This window comes from Humulus lupulus, chromosome 8 (genome assembly GCF_963169125.1).
Source record: "Humulus lupulus chromosome 8, drHumLupu1.1, whole genome shotgun sequence".
NCBI lineage: Eukaryota > Viridiplantae > Streptophyta > Magnoliopsida > Rosales > Cannabaceae > Humulus > Humulus lupulus.
In genome coordinates this window covers 69,197,789-69,223,260 of record NC_084800.1, presented here as the reverse complement: position 1 = coordinate 69,223,260, position 25,472 = coordinate 69,197,789, and the positions used below count along the sequence as shown (strand labels likewise).

At 31.3% G+C, this 25,472-nt stretch overlaps 1 protein-coding gene and 2 non-coding genes across 3 annotated transcripts; 2 read left to right on the top strand and 1 right to left on the bottom strand.

Moving 5' to 3' along the window:
• Positions 1-17: 17 nt before the first annotated feature.
• On the top strand, positions 18-110 carry TRNAY-GUA (transfer RNA tyrosine (anticodon GUA)). Its single transcript has 2 exons — positions 18-54; positions 75-110. It is a non-coding gene; the product is annotated as a tRNA-Tyr (tRNA).
• Positions 111-870: 760 nt separating this feature from the next.
• Positions 871-963, bottom strand: TRNAY-GUA (transfer RNA tyrosine (anticodon GUA)). Its single transcript has 2 exons — positions 927-963; positions 871-906 (listed from the first exon to the last, which is right to left on the bottom strand). It is a non-coding gene; the product is annotated as a tRNA-Tyr (tRNA).
• A 2,052-nt stretch (positions 964-3,015) lies between these two features.
• LOC133797695 (uncharacterized) lies at positions 3,016-5,597 on the top strand. Its single transcript, XM_062235689.1, has 2 exons — positions 3,016-3,687; positions 4,865-5,597. Exons 1-2 carry the CDS (start codon positions 3,364-3,366, stop codon positions 5,381-5,383), a joined length of 843 nt encoding a protein of 280 aa, XP_062091673.1. The 5' UTR covers positions 3,016-3,363; the 3' UTR covers positions 5,384-5,597.
• Positions 5,598-25,472: the final 19,875 nt, after the last annotated feature.

Here is a 25,472-nt window from a genome sequence, read left to right as displayed (position 1 = left end):
GGAAGTATTAATACAAACCGACCTTAGCTCAGTTGGCAGAGCGGAGGACTGTAGTTGGTAATAACCAAATAGATATCCTTAGGTCACTGGTTCGAATCCGGTAGGTCGGATTTTTTTTATTTATTTTTTAAATGAGAGCTTTACAATTGTGTTTCAAGTTTTAACTTCAACACATGGTTAGAAAAAAGATTATAACAAGACCAAGATAATTTCACTACAAAAAATTGCAAATTGTTTAAAATCTATTACACCTCTGAAATATATTTTTTTAAATTTAAAGGTGTTGTTTGATAACACTTAAGAAAATAGTTTTTTATTTAATTAATTAAAAATTTGACAATTAAACATAAAAATTTGACCAAGATTATGGGTTTTGACAATTCAATTTTTTTTTTTCTTCTCTTATTCAAATCAACACATCATATTGTTGAAAAAATAATAATAAACATGATTGATAACTTTTATTTTTATTTTTTGTTTTTAAAAACAGAAAACAAAAATAATTATCAAATATATTTTTATTTTTTTAAAATAAAGAAACAAAAATAAAATAATATTTCTATTTTTGTGTTTAAAAAATTCAAAAATAAAAATTTTATCAATCACAACCAAATATGGTGACAAATTTTTTAATCATTGGATGTTGAACATTTAAATTTTTAAGGAAGAAAAGTTTAAATAGGAGGATAGTGGAAAGTTTTGTCTATTGAGAATACTTTCATCATAGAAAAAGTGTACTAACTTTTTTAATCGAATATTGTACTTTTAACTTTATGGAAAGAATTTTTTTAACCGATTTCAAGGATTTTCTAATGAAAAAAATAATTAACTAGAAAACACCATAAAAAGGAAAGGAAAAAAAATAAAAAATCCGACCTACCGGATTCGAACCAGTGACCTAAGGATATCTATTTGGTTATTACCAACTACAGTCCTCCGCTCTGCCAACTGAGCTAAGGTCGGTTTGTGTTAATGCTTAGCATAATATAAATCATATCAATTTAAAAGTTCAGACCTTCCCTTACTATTTTCTATTTTAATATTGCATGTACATTTTTATACACTCTTAAAAGATTTCTCACGTACCATATCTAAAAGAAGTACTTTTTTTTTTAACTCATTTGGCTATGTATATCCTAATATCAAATCCAAATGTTATGTATAATAGTGTTGTAAAAGTGCAACATAAAAACACTGATTATTTTTCAGATTGTACTGATATTTTTCTTACTCTTTTTTTTTTTTACATAAATAAAATTGTTACTGGCGGTGATCAAAGTGTTAGTGTAGGGTCAAATTTCTGGGTATGTACACGAGATTTCAGCTCTCTATTTCTCTAATTAATTAACTTCTCCTTCAAGCTAAGATGGTCTTATAATGTAGGCTGACAACATCATGGGTATAGCCTCCAACTCCAAGCTTATGAATTATGAAAGCTATAAAAGCGAGCATGCAAACACAAATATATAATAAATGTATGGTATGAGAGGCTGCGTTAGTATATGGAAGGTGGTTTATAAAGTTTGGAAATATTGTATGGTAAGAAGCATGGTTCCATCTCAAAATCAATTAGTGTTGAGTGGAATAATTCATGTTCTTATAAATGGTATGATGATCTCATACACTTTCTATGTGGGGTTCTATTCTCTATCATTCGATGGTGACTATTTTTGCTCACCAATATCTTGGACGGCTCGATCGCAAGTGGCTTTTTTGGTTTGTTTTTGGCTTACTATCCTTGAATCACAAGTGTCATTTTTGGCTCTTTCTTTTTAGACCGGTTTGAATTTGGATCAGACTCATTAGAGTTTTGTTTGGCTCGAATACCATGTTAGAATGTAAAAGGTTGGTTAGAAAGTAGGAAATTGTGCATGGTAAGAAGCATGAGGTTTCATCTAAAAACTAATAGGTGATGAGTGGAGTAACTCATGCTCTTATAAATAATATGACAATCCCATATAATTTCTACGTGGGATTCTATTCTCTAATAAGCTGAGGAACATAACGTATATGAATAATGTTTTGATTGATATTTTAATATATATATATATAGGAAGCTTCATAGGTATGAGCATTATTTTTGCCGTTTTTTATTTTTAGTACTTGGAGAAATTATGACCCAATTTTTTTTGCACGATTGCATATATATTGTAGTTACAACAGGTATCCCGCCAATTTTCAAGAAATTCTGATAAATTTATAGTATTGAAATCAGAGTTCAAATAGTCAGTTTTCCACGCGTATAAAAAAAATCAAACATGTGTGCAACTGACTGTTTGAACTCTGATTTTAGCATCATAAATTATTCCAAATTTTTTAAAAATTAGCAGAATGTCTGTTATAACTATAACATTCACCATCATGCAAAAAAAAAAAAAAATAGGTTATGAAAATAAATAAATAAAATGCTCTTACAATAAAAGTAAAAGTGATGCAAATACTTAAAAAAAAAATTATATAAATAAAGAAATACAACTATTGTTTCCATCAAGCAAAGATTCCTTTATTAATTATAAAATCAACCAATCCAGATCTGATCTTATCACTATATCAATACAGTCAAAGATGGTATGGGACACCACAACATTATTATTATTATTATTATTTGAAATGGGAACAGCACAACATTTTAATAGGGAAATTGTACTTTTTATACTTAATGGTGCGGTGTAATATAAAATAATATTAGATATTTTTAACATTACAAAATAATGCTAAAAGTTTTGCTAGTATAAAAAATACCCATGTCATAATTGTAAAACTTTGGGTATTGTAACAGGGGTAATTTAGGTACTAGTAAAATTTTTGGTATTATTTTATAATGTTAAAAATACCTAATATTATTTTGTATTACACGACACTATTAATCATAGAAAAAATCAAATTTCCCTGTCACAGCTCTCATATATAATTTTTTAACTATTTTACATAATAATTCTGAGTGCTCCCACGTTCACTACAAAAGAACTTGTAAAAACAAATAAAAACTTGGTTATCTACTTGACTTATGTTCGACGTCGGTGGTGTTTCGTACACTTTTTTTCCTTTTGAACTTATTCTCTTTCAAACTTCAAACAATTGTTATTTTCTTGGCCGAAAAGATTAGCATTGCGAAACATGTGTTTTTAGCAAACTCGTAATAAAAAATACAAAACAATATTCTTTTTTTCCTTTTTCGAGGAAAAAACAAAAGAAAATTCAAAAGCTGACTGTATAAGATAGTAGAAGGCTCTTCTCGGCTGGCAATGCAATTACCAAAATGGTACCTATATATAAAAGAGCTTTGGTAGGCTTTCTCCTCACAACAGTACCCTAATTGTTGTTTCCTTTTCATATTTTGGGTTTTGAGGAGAGAAATTAGTTATGGAGTCCATATTTTCAAGAGTGATGATGGAAACACCACCTTCTCTTTACATCAAGGCCTTGTCATTGGTGACCTTAGTAGCAATAGGTGTGCTGGGGTTGCTTGAGGTGGCCGGAAAACATTTAGGGTATTCCAAATTTTACAATTTCAGCTCACAAAATCGTGCCAAGATGTCGAGCAGAGCCGGCATGTTGTTGCTCTACACGCCGGCCTTTCTCGCCGGCCTTGCTTCCTTGCTGCTGCTTGTGCCACATACTAACGATCTCAGGTTCCTTTTGCTCACCTTAGCCCTCACCATTCATTTCTTCAAAAGGGTTTTCGAGGTATATATATTCATTCATATCTTTTTTTTTTTTTTTTTATCTCTTTATTATTATTTTGATTTTTCTTTGGATTGGAGTTTTTTTTTTCTTCTTATTTTTTTTTTTTTGTGAAGGGATTTGAATTGGAGTTCTAACAAAGCTAACATTATAATTGTGATTTAAAAAATAAATAAAAAAATTGAACTGTGTATATGTGAATGAAATCTTAGATAGGTACGTATTTAATGGGCAGGTGACAACATTAATGAAATGTCGATGTTACTTACATGTGTAAATGTATGAATATATTTGGGGAGTGGAACTACCACCTACTAACATTTAATAGTTTTGTCTTGGCACTTAATAATACCACCACCTAGTTTGAAAAATATTTTTTTCCAAGAGAGACATAAATAAAATAAAATAATAAAGAGAAATGAGAAAGATAGTTAAGTGTGATTCTAAATTTAAGCAGATGTGATTTATATATAAAAAAAAGTTCATATTGGATTTGAAAAATCTCAACTCAAGCACTAAAGATAGTATTTCATCATCTCACCTCAATAGCAATTTTGACATAAATTACTATTATTGATATGACATATACCCTTTTGACTAGTTTAAACTTCAGCTCATTCTCAAAAAATTATTTGTTTTTTACACGCTTATTAGAAATTCATCTTGAATTTATACTTTTTTTTTTTGATATTGTGTTTTATTCCATTAATTGTTTGGACTCTGTGTTTTGATAAATTATTTTTTGGACTTTATGTTTTGTAAAATTGTTAAAATAGAACCCTAAACTCAATTTTAATGAAGAAAAAATTGAATATAACAACACGGTTTTTAAGCAGAATAATTTTATTTTTGTTCTGAATTGTTAGTTTGATAAATTATTTATGATTTTAGTTGAAAAAACATTCACCAAAATCGAGTTTAGGGTTCTATTTTTAACTATTTTATAAAATATAGGGTCCAAAAAATAATTTGTCAAAACACAGGATCCAAATAATTAATAGGACAAAATTCAAGTTCTAAAAAAATACATTAATAATCTATATATAGCTACAGCTACAATGAGAAATAACTAACGAGATGTATTTTTCGGTGCCCACAATCTCATATTGCACACATCAACTTGGAAAACTACATCCAAATCAAAGTCAGTCAATAATTTGTTGTTAATTTTGACTTGTAGGTTTTGTTCATTCACAAGTACAGTGGAGCAATGGTGATTGACAGTGCAATTCTGATAAGCTTCAGTTACTTCTTCTCCACAGCCAACATGATTTATTGTCACTATAAACTGTACCCAACACTACAAGACACAGCTGGTAATGATGGTGAGCAATCAAGCACAACATTTATTGATATGAAATACATTGGAGTTGTGCTGTTTTTGATAGGCATAGCTGGGAACTTGTACCACCATTGCCTTCTTTCCCAACTTAGGAAAAAAGGAGATAAAGAGTCATCATCAACATACAAGATTCCCAAGGGAGGTCTCTTTGGGTTGGTGATTTGCCCTCACTACCTCTTTGAGATTTTAGCCTTTGTGGGAATTTCATTCATTTCTCAAACTTTGTATGCATACTGTTTCACATTAGCCACTATTTTCTACTTGATGGGAAGGAGTTGCGCCACTAGGAGATGGTACCTTTCCAAGTTTGAAGACTTCCCTAAACACGTCAAGGCTCTCCTTCCATTTCTTTTCTAAGCTAGCTCACGTGCTAGGCACGTCGTTGAATTATAAGGCAGTCTTACAGATTATTACGATTGTGTTTTTGCGGTCTTTTCTTTTGGCATACCAATTACATGTAATAGTTAAGTTTTTTTTTTTTAAAAAAAAAATTAACATATTATTTGTGTCAATATTTTGCAAATGCTCACATCAATCCTCATATTTTTAAATTATTCATGCAATTTAATGATTATGGGCTAACATTTATTTATAGCACACAAAAGATTGGCTATTTAATTAATTAAGGTCCGAAACCGATTATGTGATATGTTATGAATAATACAAGATTTGCAAAACTACCACTTATTAGTATACGATGAGTTTAATTGTGTAGAAGTCTAATTGTCAAATATATAATTTATAATATTATATATATATCATTAAAGTTGGGCTAAATAGTGGAAATTACATGAAATATGATTTTTTTCTTCTATAATTTTGATAAATATGGGGCTTTCAACTTTGTTAATTTTTTTTATAGTTTTTTCTATATATTTACACTTGGTGAGTTTTTTTCCCATATTTTAGTAATATTACTTTTGTTTTACCATTTTTTTTTACTTATGTGATGATAACCAATTACTAGTGTCAAATGTTATTTTTAACATTACTACTATCAAAATAGTTTTTTTTTATGTGGTAGTAATCTATTATTAATATTATTATTATTATTATTATAGTGGTGGTAATTGGTTACCACTATAAAATTAGTTTTTATGGTTTTAGCGATGTGGTGGTATCGGTTACCACTATAAAAAATCATTTTTATTTTTTTAGTGATGTAATAGTAACTGGTTACCACTATCAAAATAACTTGTTATGCTGATAACAACTAGATCTGAAACCTAGAAAATAGGTTACTTATGCTAAACCGATCTCACATAATGGTAACTGGTTACTCATCCAAATCTGAAGGACATAATTAGATTTGAAAACAACCAAGAAGAAGAATATCAAAAAAGGTAACTGATTAGTTAGCCACATTCGGAAGAAAAAAAATAGATCTGAAAAATAAAATAAAATCTAAAAACAACCAAGAAGAGGAAGAGAATATCGAAGAGGGTAATTGGTTAATTAACGAGATCTGAAAAATAAATTAGATTTGAAAATTTGTTAAAAAATCTCACCACGAATACCCCTAACAAAGTAGGGGTAGGGAAAGATGATCAATATAGCAATTAACTTAAGACATAAGACTTTTACCAATAAAAATTTGAAAAAAATATTAAAGTTTTTCTAGGAGAAGTTAACATTTGTGATAACGCAGTTTTTTTTCCCCTCTATTTTCAATTAAAAAAAAAGACTAAAGATTTATAGAGGATATGAAGACAACTATGCAAGAGTAAGGCTGAAATGAAATCTGCAATTTTTTCCTCAGTGAAATATTTTAAATTAAAATTTCTTAAAATTGTGAGATTCACGTAATGTAATTAAAATAATATTTATTTTCATGATTTAAGAATTTATTATCGGTTACCATTATTAAAATAATTTTTATTTTTTTAGTGATGTAATAGTAACTAATTACCACTATCAAAATACCGCGTTATGCTAATTACAACTAGATCTGAAACCTAGAAAATAGGTTACTTAAGCTAATCCGATCCCACTTTGGTAACTGGCTACTTATCCAAATCTGAAGAAAAAAAAATTGATCTGAAAAACATAATTAGATTTGAAAACAACTAAGAAGAAGAAGATAAAAAAAAAATAACTAGTTACTTAACCACATTTGGAAGAAAAAAAATAGATTTGAAAAACGAAATCAGATCTAAAAACAACCAAGAAAAAAAAGAGAAGAAAAAGAGAAGATTGAAGAAGGTAATTCGTTAACTAAAGAGATTTGGAAATAACCAAGAAGAAGAAGAGATAATTGGTTAAAAGAGAGGGGTGGGGGGGAGAGAGAGATTGACACAGAGAGAGTGGGAGTGAGAAAGGGTATTTTGTGATTTTGTTTATGGTAATATCTCTTTTTTATATTTTATTGAATTGTCATATTTTAACCTTTTTCTTAGTCAACTTACTATATTATGTAGCATATCTTTTTTTTCCATAAATATAGAAACTAACTTTAATTTAACCATATTTATGTAAACTTCTTTATTTGATACTTTAGTGGTCTTTGAAAGAAGTTATTATTACAACTTAAGTTCTTTCTCTCTTACCCTATAAGAAAATAACACATGTTCAACCATTTTCATAAAAAGATTAAGCATGTTGTCTCTCTCGTAATAACAATGACAACAATGGAATCAGGCTAGATTCTTCACTTAATTATGTGTTTACATTTCATTACAAAATATACTAGAAAAATATCACTTTGTGTTCTTGATAATCAAGAACATGAGTTTGCTCATTTTTTAAGAAAAAGAAGCTTAATTGACAAAAAGGAGAAACTGTTATAAAAAATCTCAACTTCTTTTTAAGAAAAAGAGGTTTTAGCATTTTCATTAAAATGAATAATTTGGGAAGATATTTCTTCCAATATCATTTTTTTTCATATTATTAATATAATCATTATTTAGTGTGCTAATTCATTTGTTTATTTATTTTGTAGGGTAGGTAATCATTTGGTACCTTATGTTTTTGTAAAGTATCGTTTTGGTACTTTGTGTTTACAATAATGCTCATTTGTTACCCTGTATTTTGAAACCGTACATATTTGGTATCTTAAACTCAAATTTAATTACTATAATTTTTCTAATTTAATCAAGCTGCTCTCAATTATATGAGTTCCAAATTCATATTCAAATTTAATTTCTTAATTATATATAATTGATAACAATTTTATCATATTGATAAAATTTTATTTGTCAAATCTAAGTCTAAGGTACCAAAAATATATATGATTTTAAAATATAGGGTACCATATGAGCATTATTAAAAAAAAAAATACCAAAATGATACTTTACAAAAACACAGGGTACCAAATGAGTAAATTCCCTATTTTGCAAGTGTTTTGGGGGCTCAAGTGCTCGATCTTATATTTTGTTTTGTTTATTTTGTATATATTTTTTGTTTAAATATGAGGCATCTATCTTTTTGTTAATCTTTGTTAATCCTTATTGGCATTTTTATAGAAATATCTTTTTCTTAAAAGATAAAATTGGTTGAATTAGTTGTTTCCCTTTATTATAATATTCGGAAATGTTTGTTTCCCTTTATTATAATTTTCGGAATTGTTTGGTTTCCTTTATTGATATTTTCGGAAAACCACTTTCCTTTTGTGTGAATTTTGGACAATAATGTGCTTCCTTATTTAGCCTATATTGTCTCATTTTGTTTATAAAGGAAACAAAGTTTATTGCAAATATTCGGTACTTACCCAAAGTTGTTTTTTGGATTATTTGCTGATATATTTTCGTGCAGCTCAAGGATTGCAATCAGGAAACTGGTTCTTAATGTCATTAATTATTGTTTCCTTTTTGAGCTTGTTTTGATCCGACACAGGTCTGAGCTGTCCCCACCGATATCGCATCTGTCGGATCAGCATCTTCTAAATAAGGAAACTCTTCGACAATCAAGAATATCTTCTGTGATTCTTGCCTTTATTAGAAGAACTCTTTCTCTGCCTTTGTGAGCACGAAAAAGACTCTATAAATAGGGCTCTAAAGGCAGTGAGAAAGATGAACTCTTTGGTGCATTATTTGTGAGCATTATTGTAATATTTGTGAGAGTTCCTCTTTGTATTCAAGATCATAAGTATTCATGTGATCTTGTAGAATTATGTATGTTTAGTTTTTTAGTGGTGAGTTTATACCATGTTCATGAGTGAATACACATTGTAATTCGAACACAACGTTTATAGTCTTCGGGAGAAGATTTTTACAAGCCTTGCGTCGGGAGGATGCAAGCACTCGCTAGCCATTGAAGGGAGTTCAAGTGGTTGAGCGTTTCAATCAAGATCAGATTAGTGAAGAGAAGTACAACAAGTTGCGGCAAATCTCAAGATGGAGTCTTGTTTTGTTTAAGTCAATGTTTTTGTACTTGTGATTCTTTATTAATTGGTTTTATTCTCTGGGCGTGGCCCCAAGGAGTAGGTTATCCAAAAGGGTTTCTGAACCTTGTAAAAATTCGTTGTGTTCTTTATTGTTTTGCACTGTCTTTTTATTGTGTTCAGTTTCTGTCCCGACAGAACTGTATTCTGTGTAAACAGTTAATTACCATTCCGCACTTTAATTAATTCACTTGGTTTAATTAATTTGGTAATTACTAAAAACGGAATTTCAATCTTCTTTCTTATAAGGCGACTAATAGATTGATTTGCATGTTGTTTGGCTTGACAATAAACTAACTATATGGAAATGACTCGTCTATGTTTTTGCTTTTTTCTTTTCATTCTTTGTGATTTAGTCACTTTATAAAAAAATCTCAATAGCCATCTCAATAGCTGGCCCACAAGAGATTAATTGTAAAATATATGTATTAGAAAAATATTAATGTTTAACACCCAAATGTGATTTTCACTAGCGGTGGTTGTAGTATAGATTATGGTCGATTCCACGTGGAGGTAAATAAACAAAGTTAACAATAAATAAAGTGAAAGATAAATAATGTGAGAAAAATAGATCAATTGATATTTTTGTTGTTTTAGGGTTTAATGATTACAAATAAAGAGAAGATAAAAATATGTGATGTAACAAAAAATAACTAGTAGGAATGAATAAGAGTCACATATATGCATACTTATTTATTTGGATATTTGTTTCACAAAAATTACACAAATCAATAGTTCACATCCCAACTATTCATTTGTAAGATTTAAACATTGAAGCACAAATATATTTCATAAAAATGCATTTAAGTGATTAATATTATTTACTATGGAAGGAAGAGATAAGTCTTATGAGAAATCAAAAAATGATAATACATCATTGACAATAATGTAATAAAAGATTGGACATAAAACCTAATACAAGTATTACTTTTATTATTTTTAAAATAAATAGAAATTGCATGACTAATTCTATATCGATTTAGCAAAAGTAAATACATATGAATGAGATAGAGAAAATAATAAATATATTATCTATATTATTTTTATTAATTTGATAATACATAGAAAGTGATTGACAAAATCTATATACCATTAGTAAATATAAATAAAGATAATAAGATGAAGAAAAAAAGATTAAATAAAATAAATCATTAAAATAGATAAACTTGAAGAACATAATAAATAAAAAATATCAAATAAAGTTATAGTACATATACAATCATTCTAACATTTCAAATAATGTTAACCTATGTTACACATTCTCGTAGAAATTCTAAAGAATAAGAAGTTGAGAATAATGTTTAGTCGAGTTTTACTAGCTCAAAATTACATATTAAACTATGAAAAATGAGTTTTTATTTATAAAATCTAAAAAAATACTAAAACTTAAACAAAGAAAATTTTGAGGTTACAAAATATAGTAATAATATTAATAATGAAATCTTATATAAAATTATAGGAAAAATCTTTGGTGCGGGCGTACGGAATGCCCACACCTGTGCAGCTGTTTTGTGATAGTTTTTATTGGTTGAAAAAAGGTGTTATTTGGTATGGTGGGGTTAAATGTAGGATATATCTCTCAGCTTAGTCATCTCACTAACGTTCAGTGTCAACTTCAGAGGTGTTATTTGGGGTTCGGCTTGAGCCGAAAGAAAGAAAACCCTGTGTTTTCCGTTTGATGCCAAAAAATTTTGCAGATTTGTAGCCGATAACAAAGACCTTGGGTTGAATGGTATGTGGTTTCTTCATTATCATCTGTGAAGTTGTTTTGTATATTTCTTTTACCTTCTTTGTTATCATCAATTTTTTATTTGAAATCAATATTACGAAAGCATATAATTTGGGGCAATGTAAATCATAGAGGAAATATGAAGCTATTTTGTGTTGGGCCAGTACCCAGTTAGTTGAGGAGATGTAAATTATTGTAGTGAAATTAATTCACCATAAATTCATTGTTTGATTGGTAAACAATGATTAAGAACACACATTATTGCAAACTTTGTAAGAATAGCAAAAACTGTAAAACCAGAAACTAATAAAACCAGAAAACTTAGCTTGAAAACAATGGAGAATTGAATGATCTTTATTGACTAGATTCAGCACATTACAAACTGAGATTGCAACTCAACCTTACATGGCTATGGTGGTTAACACCAATTACATAAATCTCACACTGGGAATCACATGATCAAATACACGTGTGTTCCATTTACAACCCTCCTTCACTCTGGTTTTCTTGGACAGAATTATAGATCGCAGAGTTTCATCTAGGTGTTGAGTTGTATATCGAGTTTGGAGTGTTGTGGTCTATTTATAAGGTTTGGAGTTAGTTGATCCGAGAGAGTAACTAACTAACCAAATCAATTTCCTAAAAGAGAAGTGGCTGACATGTCCTCTGTTTTGTGAGCTAATTCTCCAACAATTATATTAGGGATTTTAATAGTATGTATGTAGATTCTGAATTTGGTCATTTGTTGGTAGTAGGGTGAATTAAAAGAAGATAGAAGAATATTATTTATTGTATAGATAGAAATGTGAACGTTTGAAATTATATTTTATATGATAAATAATAATAACAATTAGATTTATTATGATACACCTGTATTTGTCATTGTTCAGTGACATTAAGTAGAGAAGTGAAAACGTATATATTAATAGCAATTGTTATGTTAAAGAGAAGGCCCCATTGTCGAGAAAATCTTCTGCACATTGAATAGTTTTGTTGAGAAAAATGTATTGAGTAGCTGTTTTCTGTAGTTTTTTAATTTCATGTTGTTTCAATCGAATCCATTACTGCATTTGTTGAGTACACGTTGACTGTCTGTATCTCATTGTTGAAGTAGAGCATCGATGGTATAAAAGGCAAAAGAAGCAACTTCGACCAGGACTAGTAAACTCTATTTATTGCATTTTGTAGTTGTAGCACATATTGTCCTATCGTATAATTGGTTGGAAGAAATGTTTTTAATGAGTATATCCCACTTGTAACTTTCAGAAATTCATTGGTATATTAATGATGTAATATAGATTTCAGAATGGTATAATTTTGGTGGAAATGTGATACAAATTTTATTTTAATTTTGCGCGTTGTCTATGGAGTTCAATTTGGGCATTGAATACTATTATAGTTGAAATATCATATATAGTAAGTGAAGAGTACTAAATAAGTGTCGTTGGTGAGATATGTAAATATTCTTGGTCTTTGCTAGCTATTTATATAGTTGTTATAATTTAGTTGAAGTTGATATTAATTTACCATGTTTGTCTGAATATGTATGATTTAATATTTTGTATCTGTATTATTCTTTTGTATAAATCAGTTGTTATGGTTGTTTTAGGTTAGGAAAACCACCTCACTGGTTACTAAGTAATGATTTTGTTTTTGAAAAGTGAATTTTGATACCTTGATACTACTGGTGAATAAATCAAACTCAGTCTTAGTTTATGTTAGTTGTTTAGCATGTAGTAGAAGAAATATATCATTTATTTTTAATAGTTAATGTTATCTTTTTGTTTTCGATCGTTTGAATAATTATCTTTGACTGTTTTTATGCCATGGTTGTAGGTAAATATGGATAGAGCAAAGTTATGTGAAATTTTGTCGTCGTTGTGTGCACACGAGCGCGAATTTGAAGATTTTAGGTGTCAGGTTGCTGGTATTAGACATGATGTGTCTCAGTTAAGTGCTCAACAGAATACAGAAGCTGAGAGGGGGGATTCGTTAGATTTCTTGATTGAGGAAGCAGCTCGCATAATGTCAGAATGTGAATGTTGTACTCAAACTTTTAACAATTCGTTTGGTGAGATCAATACTGAGATTGGAAATTGCAATATGGGTAAGCTTTCTTCAGGTAATTTCAAAGTGAAAAGTGAGGAGGGGGAGTTGCATGATGCTTGTTGCATTGATTTTAATACAAATTTGGTGAATGAAGGTGGTTTGGTTAAGGACCCTCAGGATGATTTCAATGTAGAGATAAGGAACATGGATTGCAAGGAGGTCATTTCATGCAACCTCAATGAATATATTGTAGACGGGCATTTGTGTTAGAGTATTTTGGCTGATAAGAAACACCGAGCTAGGGGCGACTATGTTCCTGAGGTTCTTAGGAGTAGATGTGATGTAGAAAATGTTGGAGAAGAGTTGAATCACAATTGCTTGGTAGATTTAAGTTTTGAAATTGTTGAGGTAGACATGGATGATGATGATAATAATTGTAAAGGTAGTTTGAGTTTAGAAAGGAGAGATTTTAAGTTGAATGAACATCGTTTAGTTAATTTGAATCTTTTGGACGAAGAAAATGTGAGAGAGGAAGATGTAAATGTTGTATTGGATATGGAGGATAAAGGGTTGAACATTAGTTTGCCTTGCACACTTTAGAGTCATTATTCTTCAGAATATGTTGGGTCGAATAGTGTTGAAGAAGGAGATGACTTTTCTGTGCAATTGAATGAACTCGTGAAAATGCTTTCAAGCAATAAGGAGTACTTTAATCGCAGATTGTACAATGTTAATGATGAAATAAAGAAACACTTTGATGATGAGAGGGTGTTGGTGTCAAAGTATGGTGGTTCTGGATTTGACTGTGATTTGTTTCATGTTGAAGTTGGTGAAAATTTATTGGTTGATTCAGAGGTGAGTATTTTCCATTTGATGTTATTTATTTCTATACCAAATTAAATTTTGTGAGTTATGAAATAGTTTATCTAGGTCTTCTTTTGAGGATTGTGTAATTTTTTGTTTATGCAGGAGTTGTGTGAGAATTCTGTTTTTCCATCATCGATTTTGAATCATAGTGATTGGGGAGAATTGGATGGTTTTAATGGGGTTGATAAACTGTTGATGAATTATGTCATGGAGCGTAAATTACCCCCAAAGTAATTTTATAAGTAGTAGTTTTGTGCTCCAGTGAATGTTTATATTGTTTAGATTTTCTTTGTTTGATTGGTTGTTAGTTGCCAGTAGTATAATTTTTGTATTTTGTTTTCTATAGTGAGATTGTGTTTGTTGGCAATAAAGTCATTGGACTGAGGGTAGACTTCTGGACGCTAGCAGAAAAGCAACTTGTTAGTGCTAGAGTAAGTTCCTAATTTTTTTACACATGATTTACATTTCAATACTTACGAAGAAGAGTACGTACATTAGCCTGTGCATTTTTAAAGGTTGTGAACTGTTTAGTTGAAGTTTTATCAGCTGCTGAGGTGGATGAACGTGGTCAGAAGAGTAAATTTTGGTGGATCTCGACATCTTTATGTGTGAGTGTTATATGTTTTTTTTCGAATCTTTCTTTGCTGATGGATTACTAAGAAATACGTATCATTGATGTTTTGGAATTGCTTGTAATTTTGCTATTGAAGCGTCCAGATCCGTTATGTTATAGTACTAAAAGTGAGGGAAGTAAATGGTTTGAGTGGTGTGGAGAACTCGGACATTGTGAAAAGGTACTGTCTCATATTTTTGTGTATGAGTATTCAATTATACTTTGTAGAATATGCGAAATGATGCATGTTTTATGATTATAGGTCTATGTCCCTGTCCTTGCTAAGAGACATTGGTTCCTTGCCATATTACGTTTGCCTTTAAAGAAAGTGGATGTGTATGATAACTTTCAGATGCCTTCTTCTATGTTGGGTCTTGCTGTTATCAACAAGATGGTGGGTTTTATCAATTTTGGGTCATATATATAGAAAACACTATCTGACTTGAGATTAGTTTATACTAGTATATTTATTATTTATGGTCTATTGCTTTGACTGTTGTTTGTGCAGTTGGAATCAATGAAAAATGCATTTAGTGAGTTATTGAAGGCCATGCATGGGGATGACGTATATTTTCGTGATTTCAGTATTGCTGAGCCCGCCTCACACAAAAAAGAGTGTATGGATTATGATTGTGGGGTGTATGTGATGAAGATGCTGTTGCATGAATATGTGGGTGGAGTTTTTGGCTCTTCTAGAGATGACGTTCTTTAGGAATTGGATTTCAGATGCATAAGCATCGACCCAACTAATGCAAGTTTTTTTATTTATTACTTAGTTTTGTTTGTTATAACATGGGTTGATTTTATATCTTATGGTATTATTTGGAATTTTTGTTTGTAAATCTTTGAAGGTACCAACGGAGTTTGATAGACAAATTATAGGTGCAAGGATTTTGACTTCTAGGAGTAACAAAGTCAGACATACACTCCTTCATAAAGCTCAACAACTTTGTTGACACCCTCCATCGATGATGTTGGAAGATTTTGAATCAACTGCTGATCATTCTTCTATACAATTATGGGCATGAAAGGCCATGACTGGTGTATTTTGTTTTTGTAAAGTTTGAATGCCTTTTTCAATGTCGACATTTTAATAGTTATATTTTTTATCTATAATCTAGTGAACTAGTTAGTGATTTTTGGCAGAATGGAAATTAAAGTTCATATAGGTCCATATGCACAATCAGAGTTAATCTTGTTCATCGAAATAAAGTATTGAAATTTTATTTATTTAGCTATAATCCAGGTGTAAAATGTTGTGAATGGAGTTTGATCTATTTGTTAAGTAAGTAGTAGTTTTGAAAAGAATCCATTAGATAAGACTTCATAACTATTAGGCTAAGTATTTAAAAGTTAATTAATTTCATGGAAGGTGGAGTTTGGATAATATGGTAAATATCACTATATCACAAATTATAAAATATAAAAGTGAGGTAAGATAATTTAGTTTACTGTACTCCAAACACCACTAGCAGTGTGAAATGGTTTGCCATTTTGCAGAAATACTTATTTGTACATACTTACCAGATCCCCAAATTAAAATAAAGTCAGTTATATTATACTTTCAATACAAATGTGTTCGATCCTTAGTCTCTTTGAATAATGCATAAAAAATTTAAAACTATTACAGTCCATCTCCTTTTACATATTTCAGTATTATTTTATTTCAGTTGCATAACCTCATACTTGATGAACGGTTGACGATGCTTTATACTTTAAAGTGTTCATATATTACCAGTTGACTCATCGTCAAACTCTTTGTTTCCACAATGGTTCTGCATAATTTATGAACTTAGATGGTCAATTTTTAAAATGAGGAGACATTTCAGATTATATACATTATATAAAAACAAAATGAACTATACCATTTCCTTATGAACGGTGTCAAGTATAGCTTTGTATTGCTTAAGTGCTTCACTGGTTGACGTCATATGTTTTATTAGGTTATGCTGCACCCCGTCCATCTTGCTTACAAGGTGGGTAGCTGATGATAATTTTGTCTAGGAGTAACATAAAATTTAAATTATTATTAGTAATTTACGAAATGAATACAACTTAATATAAAATGATTCATCTTGCCATGGAAAGATAGTTTGAGAAAGGAGGGTCGGCCACTGTCTTTTCTTTTTTGTAATTTTCTTCATGCTTGTGTGCCTGCAAAAACAGTTTAAATTTGTTTGTGTTCAATGGTTTATTAAAGAGAATGATTATAAGATGCGGTAAGCCTATTGCAAGTGATGTGTATTTCGGGGCTTTGGTTTGAAACATAAGTACAACACTTACCAAATAAATACAATCTACTTAATAGATTTTACATTATGAGGAAATGTTTTACAGTACACTTGGGTCTTGTATTTTTCATAATTTATTGTTGTCCTGTCATCGCAAAAGTTGGTTGCTGGCTTGCCTGTCAAACACCATGGTTTTGTAATGATAACTAGGCATTCTTTACATAACATAGAGTTTGGTGGTAGCCTTGGTATACGGGGTGGGAAGTAGCACCAACTCTGCATCGTCACTCGCTCACCCAAGTACCATTCTGCTCCCTCTGGGCCAAGGAGGAGTATGCGGCGTGTATTTGCTTCATTACTCTAAGCAACATAATAAGGTCGGATCACATCTTCTCCCCACGGATACCATTCAACCTGGAATTTATACACTTGTATCACTTTACATTATTACAGATTAAATTGAGTATCGTATTTTATGTTGGTAGATGATTTAATTTGTGTTATACATAGCCTAATCTTTAATGTTGCTTCCCAAGTTAATCCCCTAATTTTTTTTTAGGCAAATAAGTGTCCACTATTTTCGTTGCACACGATAGACTTGATTCTAATTACATTATATGAGTTTTATCATTCTAGTATCTCTTTGTAAGTATAAAACATGGTTAATTAATATGGAAAATCAGATAGTTTGTTCTAAAAAAATGTAAGGTCAGTGATAGCTAATAGGAAGTTGCCTTGGGATCTTGCAGACATCTTCACAATAAAAACGTAGATATTGAATGGAGAAAAAAAATGACTAAAAACCAACATTTAGGAAATTAATTTGAATTAGGTCTTCCCATTAAACTTGTATAAGAATGCCAACTTTTAATCGTACAACTAAATGATTGTGCACCATTGATTATATAAATAAGGATGCATGCCATGCTATATGATTTATGTATTATTTATTGTTGACCCGAAAAGGAAATTCGCTTCTATTGAACTTATAGTATCGAAAATTAATTTGACATACCTCATTCACTGTTAGGCGGGCTAGTTTGCCTCTGTAGTACTTCAATAATACAGAAGAGTCCATGCTAGGTGGTGGACAACAACTCCATAGGATACTTCGTGGGAATACTTTCAATGGGATGGATTGTACGGTTACTCGTAGAGATGGGATGTACTCTCTTCCCCAAACCTGTCCATAGCAAATAAAATATGATAGGTAGGTCAGGCAAACACTTAATAATTGAATGACAATATTTTATAAACTATTTGTATTTGCAATATACTTTACCTCCCATCCTTTCCAAAGGCCACCTATGCATGTTGTATTCTCTCTGCATAGATCATCCATCTACTGATATGAGAAAGCCAAGCCAGCACCCCCCAATTGAAACTACCTATATTTGCAATACATTCCAAACAAGGCAGGTAGTACAAGTGCACCATGTTATTTGCCCGTGCAAATAGAGTGAAACCTAGCAGTGCTAAGATGAAGACTCGCGTAAGTATGTCATAATCTTTTACAGACATGGCCTCCATGTTCTTGTACGTTTGGTACAACCAAGTGATGTCCACCCTTCTTTTTCTTAGTTTGGCTAATGGTTCCCCGACCAGATTATTTAATTTTTCCAGTGTTTCGATGAAGCCTTCTGTCTATTGCCAATGGCCTTCCGTACACTGGTAGACCCACAATTGCACTAAAGTCCGTCAGAGTCATAGTCATCTCTCATAAATCTTCCAATATGAAGGTGTGTGTAGTATCCCACCACTTCTCGGCCAGTGCTTGTATTAGTAGGCTGTCTATTTCTGCATGATTTATTCTATCCAATAATACTTGCATCCCTGTAACTTTGACTCGTTCTCTCACTTGGGTTGGTAGAAGCGCATACCATTCCAATAACATCAGAGTGTTTCCCTCTCCTTCAATCTTTACTTCTTTTTCCTAATATACACATTAATTTGGTTAATGAAATTCAATTTATTATCAAGTTTAGTCAGGCTAGAGAATGGTACTACCGAATACGAGATGTGTTCCTCCTCATGTAATCTAACACTGCTGATAAATTTTTTGGAGTTCAAATGGTTTCTTCGGCGAATACCATGCTGCCCTTACTGGACAATCAACTCATCATTACAAGATTTCTGCCTCCTCGATGAAATACTTTGGGAATTGTTAGTTGACCATGAGGGTGGAGGCTGAATAGTCGCACCCAAAAATTCTTCTCCATTGGCATAATGGATTTGTGCTTGGTGAAGGTTCGCTCTTCGTTTCATAAATAATACTTTGCGTTGTACGGATAATACGAGATATGTGGGACAAGGGCAAACACTGCCTTAGACTCTTCCTCCAGACAACCCTATCGAAACAACATAAGTAAAATTATTACAGGATGAATAACTCTAGACTATCAATTGAGAGACAATGATAGCAAACGTGCCCTACTTATAACATACGACGTATTCCAACATACCAGTAATACCAAACCAACATGACATATCAAATGCATAACTGAGCATACCTAAATTTAGAGAAATAAGCCTGTTATGTTACATTGGCCATCTTTCTGCAAAAAGGCACACACAGATACACACACTTATGTGGCATTACCTTATGCTAGCCTTATTCTATGCGAAGTATTGGTATCCTTAACAAGATCTAACCTTTCCAATATACGTATTCCTACTCGCACTATGAATTAGAAGATTGAATAATGGCGTGGTGATTCATGGATTGCAATCTATACAGTCCACATTTTTCAATACTACCATCGTAAATGTATAGATATAATTAATTTGGAGGGTGCCTATATGTGTATAGACCCAGGGACAATCATATAAGAAGGTGCTTACCTGACTTGATCTCATTCATAGCAGTGCAAACCATTGAATTCCCTTCCTCATCGCCTGTAACTACGGTTATTCAATCTGCCTCCATTGATTGTACCTCGATTTTGTGAGTGGTTGTGCATCATACCATAATTTATATTATGCTTCCAGCGTAATAGAAAGGTTTTGGATTGACTATTGTTAATAAAACCCCAAATCAGAACCCACTCATGTTGGGTAGGTCTAATAATCTCCTCAAATTTAATGACTGGCTACCTCTCCTAACTGCCTCCCAAAACTTAACTTTGAATCTCTTAGCACAACATCGTTATCATTCAAAGGTAGGGCATGGATTCGAAAACACATTGATGTGGCCAATAAGGTAGACGCCGATAACTATTATGTGGAAGAGGTACAGTGGACTGGGCTGATGGAGTGGTCAAATGTACAAGGCCCACATATTGAACTATTATTAGCTCAAATGATTCCCACTTCAGACCGTATGGGCCCTTTTGATTTGTTGATTTACTTAACTCCTCCAAAACAAAACAAACATTAGTTGGTGTTTTTTATTTTCTGCTTTCCAAGCTTTTTATGAATCATTACACATATTAAATGACTAATATATTATTTTATACCAATTATAATAGGGATTGTTTTAAAAATAGGGCATTTTATACTATCAATGTGCAAAAATATGGGATTGTAACTTTTCTTAACTTGTATTGCAATTTTTTTTAAATAAAACATTAAAGTATGGAAAACACTAAGTCTCGGGTCGACGTTGAATTACCAGGGATTGTTCGGAACCCCTAAGTTAAATCTGTTTGAAGAGTGACATGTGCAGGATATGTTTTCAGATAAAGATCGACTAAACTGACCGAGTCAATGTAATAATTTGAAAGTATCCTTAAAGATATGGGGTGACTGGTGATAACACTAGAGAAGCTTATGTATTACTTCTTAATAGGAATAAGTTCAGTAATAAGTTCAAGCATATACCCTTTTGGATCATACTCGAAAAAAGGGATATCAAATCTTTATATAATATCCAACTATAGGGATCGTAAGTTCGATTACATTCAGTGATGCTTAACAAATAATTCATTAGTTAGTAAATTAGTGCATGTCAACTGATTTAATTGTAGATTGGATTAGAAGACCATTGTGCTTATACATTTTACTAAATTAATTATTCCTGTGGAAAATCCTGATCTTCGGATTATTACTTTATGGCTGTGAAATTTGTAAATGAGTGATGTCAAAATTGTGGATTAAAAATATATACAATGGGGAGTCATTAGGAAGACTTTAATGTAATGTGATAAAATTTATTTATATTGGAATAGGGGTAGGGTTATTTTAATCATTCAATGGATTTTTTGTTAAAACTATGAAAATAAAATAAATAACAAAAAATAAAAAGTATTCACTTTAGATGGATTAATTGCATAATCCAAGTTGTCGAAAGATGTTCTATGTTTTTGGTGTTTTCCATAGTTTAATTATGAATACCCATTAGTAGAACAAAAACTTATTAATATCATATTTATTAATTATGTACTAGTATACTACTATGAAAAGTGAGTTAACAAGTAGAATAACAATAATTTTGAAAGAAATGATATTTGATACCATTTCGTTGGCCTAAAATAATAATTGACAAAAATATATAAAAAAAACAATTGATAAAAATATATATAAAAAAAAAACAAAATAGTATCCAGATAAATCAATAATTATGTATAATGGAGTAGATATACAAATATTGTTTATGGATTTCTCCTAAAAAATAAACTATTTAATTTTAAATTTATGTAATGCAATTTCCATTTTGGATTGTGGAATTGGCCATTTTTCAATAAAATAGTGATTTTAAGAAATAAAACCAAACTAAGTAAGGCAATAAAATAGGTTTAAATTGATTGTATTACTGACATTGTATGTAAGAGATTTGTATTTTAAGTAAAACATAAAAGGTATAACTAAATGGAAAATAAATGTTTGTTATTTATATTTTATAATACTAACATTTCGATATATTAAAATTTATCTAACAAATTGATAATTATTGTGTAGATAATGATAGTGTAAATCGTAATTAAATTTAATACACGGAATGGTATTAACTGAAAATCATACAAGCATTCAATATATACGTTACACCACCTACCTTGGGATAATTCATTTAATTTCGTTCGAAAATTATATGAAAGGGAAAATTATAAACCAAAATCGTTTTGATGAACGTTGGAATAATTCATTTAATTTCGTAACGGATAGCAACACATAGTGGTTATTCCATTTTTTGCTAGGGTTAGATAGCGCGAACTCAATTAAAAGGTTCCAATCACAGTTAATTGGCCATATTAGACGAAATAGGAACTAAGAGCAGATTGTAGCACCTATTAGCGAACAATCAACATTGACATGTGTTTTAAACTTTTACGATTAAAAGCTATCAAAGCAAACGGTACAAATAAAATATACATGTAGATGTTCATTGCAAGATTAAGAAGATTGTACAATGCTACGCATACAAAAGTCCTCCTATTGGAGTCGGAAACATCAACCATACAAAAGTCGTGCTATTTGATTCCGAAGCATTACGCATATAGAAGCATTAACCACTAATTCATATTAGGAAAAGTCCGATGTTTTTGGATACACAGAATGCATTAAAACAAAACAACCCAAAAGGCACTTCCCTAGGTTTTGAAGTGCAACACTAACCTGACTTGCGGGAGAGTAGTCTTGGGGAGCGGCGCAGTGCCATAGTAATTTGTTTAGCGGGTACCCCATTCTCCTTATAAGCACCAGTTCCAGGTCCATATGCGGCTGGTTGGAGATGCTCGCATATGTCACTCAGCTTCTGGTTACACTTAGCCAGCTCCTCCTGGATTGTTCGCATGTTAGCCATTGTTATTGCCTGGAAGAGATCAGGACTCATGTAGAGCATGGGCTCGTCTAGCAGGTCATCGTCATACACAGCATCATGAAGGCAATCGTCTCCAACGCGACCACTTTTCCCTGGCCTAACAGTATTGGCCTGATTGTCTGGTTTAGGGTGACGAACTCCTGCAGTTTTTGGTAACAAATTTATTAGACAAAGTGTTTTAGGAATATTATTATAAGCTGGGTGAGGAGTGGAGTCACTACAAGTCCCTTGAACATGCAAAGGGACGAAGTTAGCTAGTAAAGGAATGTACCACTTGAAGTTGGTGTGCAAAACATTCACTGAACTTTGGGAATAAGTACGTACCTTGCTTATGGGTTGAACCAAAACCAGTTGAGAGATTTGACTGCGACTTACTGGTATGTCAAGGTTCTCGTGGACCTAACTCCTCAGAAGAAACGGTGAGATCAACGACGGACTATTTCCCCCTCCTGTTTAGAATACAAGGATCTGGGAAGGAGGACGTCCATTTGACATATTCAGTTTTCTTAGGACGGATATCCATTGGCACTTCGTAGGAAACTTGAACTGGCCCAGAAAAGTCAGAATAACCATCTGATGTCCATGAATCAGTAGAATTATTGGGGATTCCTCTACCAAAGTCGCCCCTTCGACATCCTTTCTGTGTGGAAGCCATGGACATTGCAGAGTGTGTGGGAGGTTAATTGAGTGAGAGAGAGAGAATAATGGTTATGCAAGGAAGAAGAATAATGGGTTTTGTAAATGAGATACCGAAATTGTGGCCAATGGTGTCGATTTGTGGTCAGACATTAATGATATAGGTGTCTAATCTCCTCCCTTACGTGTGCAGGTGATAGCTTATTTGAGAAGTAAACAACATATCTATAATGGATAGGATAAACGAATGTTTACGGTCGCCGCCTATCCAAATGCTTTGATTTAAATGAGAAAACCTAAATATGAGGTTGGATTCTAACCCCCGTGCATGTGGCATCACAGTTGTAATATTTTTATTCTTTATTTAATAGAAAAGAAATAAACAAAATTAATTGTGTATTTAGTTTCCCAAAATTCTGTCTTTTCATTTCTTTTTTGGTTCAACAGATAATGATAACCTCATCGTTTCTCCCAAAAACAACTCACCGGTTTGTAGCAAAAAGAAAAGACTGAGTAAAATATTGATTTCGAAAATGTGTATTAATGAGATAAAAACAAATGCCATGTGCACGGTTCTGACTTACTCCAATTACACAAAAATTAAGTATAAAAAATACTGTAGACCCAAATCGTGTAGCATCCCTTTGTTGTTCATTGGTCATCTTTTTCAACCAAGAACCTCTATTAAGTTAATAGATATAAAAAATCTTGGTGGTTGTAAATGGTTATTTTATTTAATTTTTCTGTTAAAAAAAATGGGTAGGTAACCATTTGGTACCCTGTGTTTTTGTAAAGTATCATTTTGATACCTGTGTTTACAATAATATTCATTTTGTACCCAATATTTTGAAATTGTACATATTCGGTACTCTGTATTTTAAAATTCTACATATTTAGTATTATAAACTCACATTTCATGCTTACCAATAATAATGTGTCATATATCTATTTCTTTGTTGGTACTAACTCTTTAATATCTAAAATTATGTTGTCTGATTGTGGTTGCAATTTTTAAAATTGTATGTTTCATAAATTTTAAATGGTCTCACACATTTACTTTTGATTAGAATAAAAAATGAAAGATGACGATACCGTACATGTTGAGATGTTACAGCTGAAGTTTTAAATTATTGCAACTTGTTGAATAATATTTTATTCATTTAAAGTAATGATTATAATTCATTAAAAGTGTACGTGTTTAAATAATATTTTATATTGGCCAAACTAATAAATCTAAAACTGTGTACCGAGTAGCAATATGATTCAGTTGTACACGTCTAAGAAGGTCAGCTATACACGTTTGGAGTGATGCTTTAGTTGCTGAAAAGGTGTCAGGTCAAAGTACAAAAGCAAACTATTTTTATTGTCAATTAAATTAAACGTACAATTTCTCATAAAGGAAAAGATACGTGTTCCACAGCTTGAAGTGATCACAATATCGGGGCTCGATTGTACTCCCCCATGTGAACATAATTTCAAAGGTGCAACATTTCTTAAACCATTGGACCAAAGAGTGGCACGTAGACAACACTAACACTCTTTGGGCGTGATATACCTCTGTATAGGAATGATGGGTTCTTATTGTATGGCAATTAACACTAGGTTTTTTTATCTTGTTTAGAGAGGTAGGTTGTTTGTGAAAGGAGTGATGTATATATGAAAGAGTAGTCGACCAAGGAGGAGGTGGTCTTATAAAATTTATTTGAATCCTTCCATTGAAATAGTCACCAAGTTGTAGGAACTAAAGCACCGTAAATAACAGGTACATTTTCTTTTTAATAGTTTATATTTTTTTAAATATATTTTTTGGTAATGTACATGGCTATGTTACTTAGTTGACGCATTTGAATTAAAATAGTAATTTTGGTAAAAATTGTAAACTTTAATGACAATGTTGGTGTATTAGTTTATTTGTTTTGTTTTAAAAAAACATTAATATTGATAGTTAGTTTGGATTTATCCAAAGATGGTAGTAGAATGTTGCGAATTATGTCATTTGGGGTTTTAAAATTTGCGGCCCATATCAGAAGGTGGACATTCTTGGATGAGGAGTTTCGGTGTCGGAATAGGTGAGGCCCACCATACAGTTGGGCTGGGAGGCTAAGGATGAATGTGTTAGTATAGTCATGGGTAAAATATGGGCCTACGAAATTGATTTGGTGATTTCAGATATTTATAAGTCAGTTTA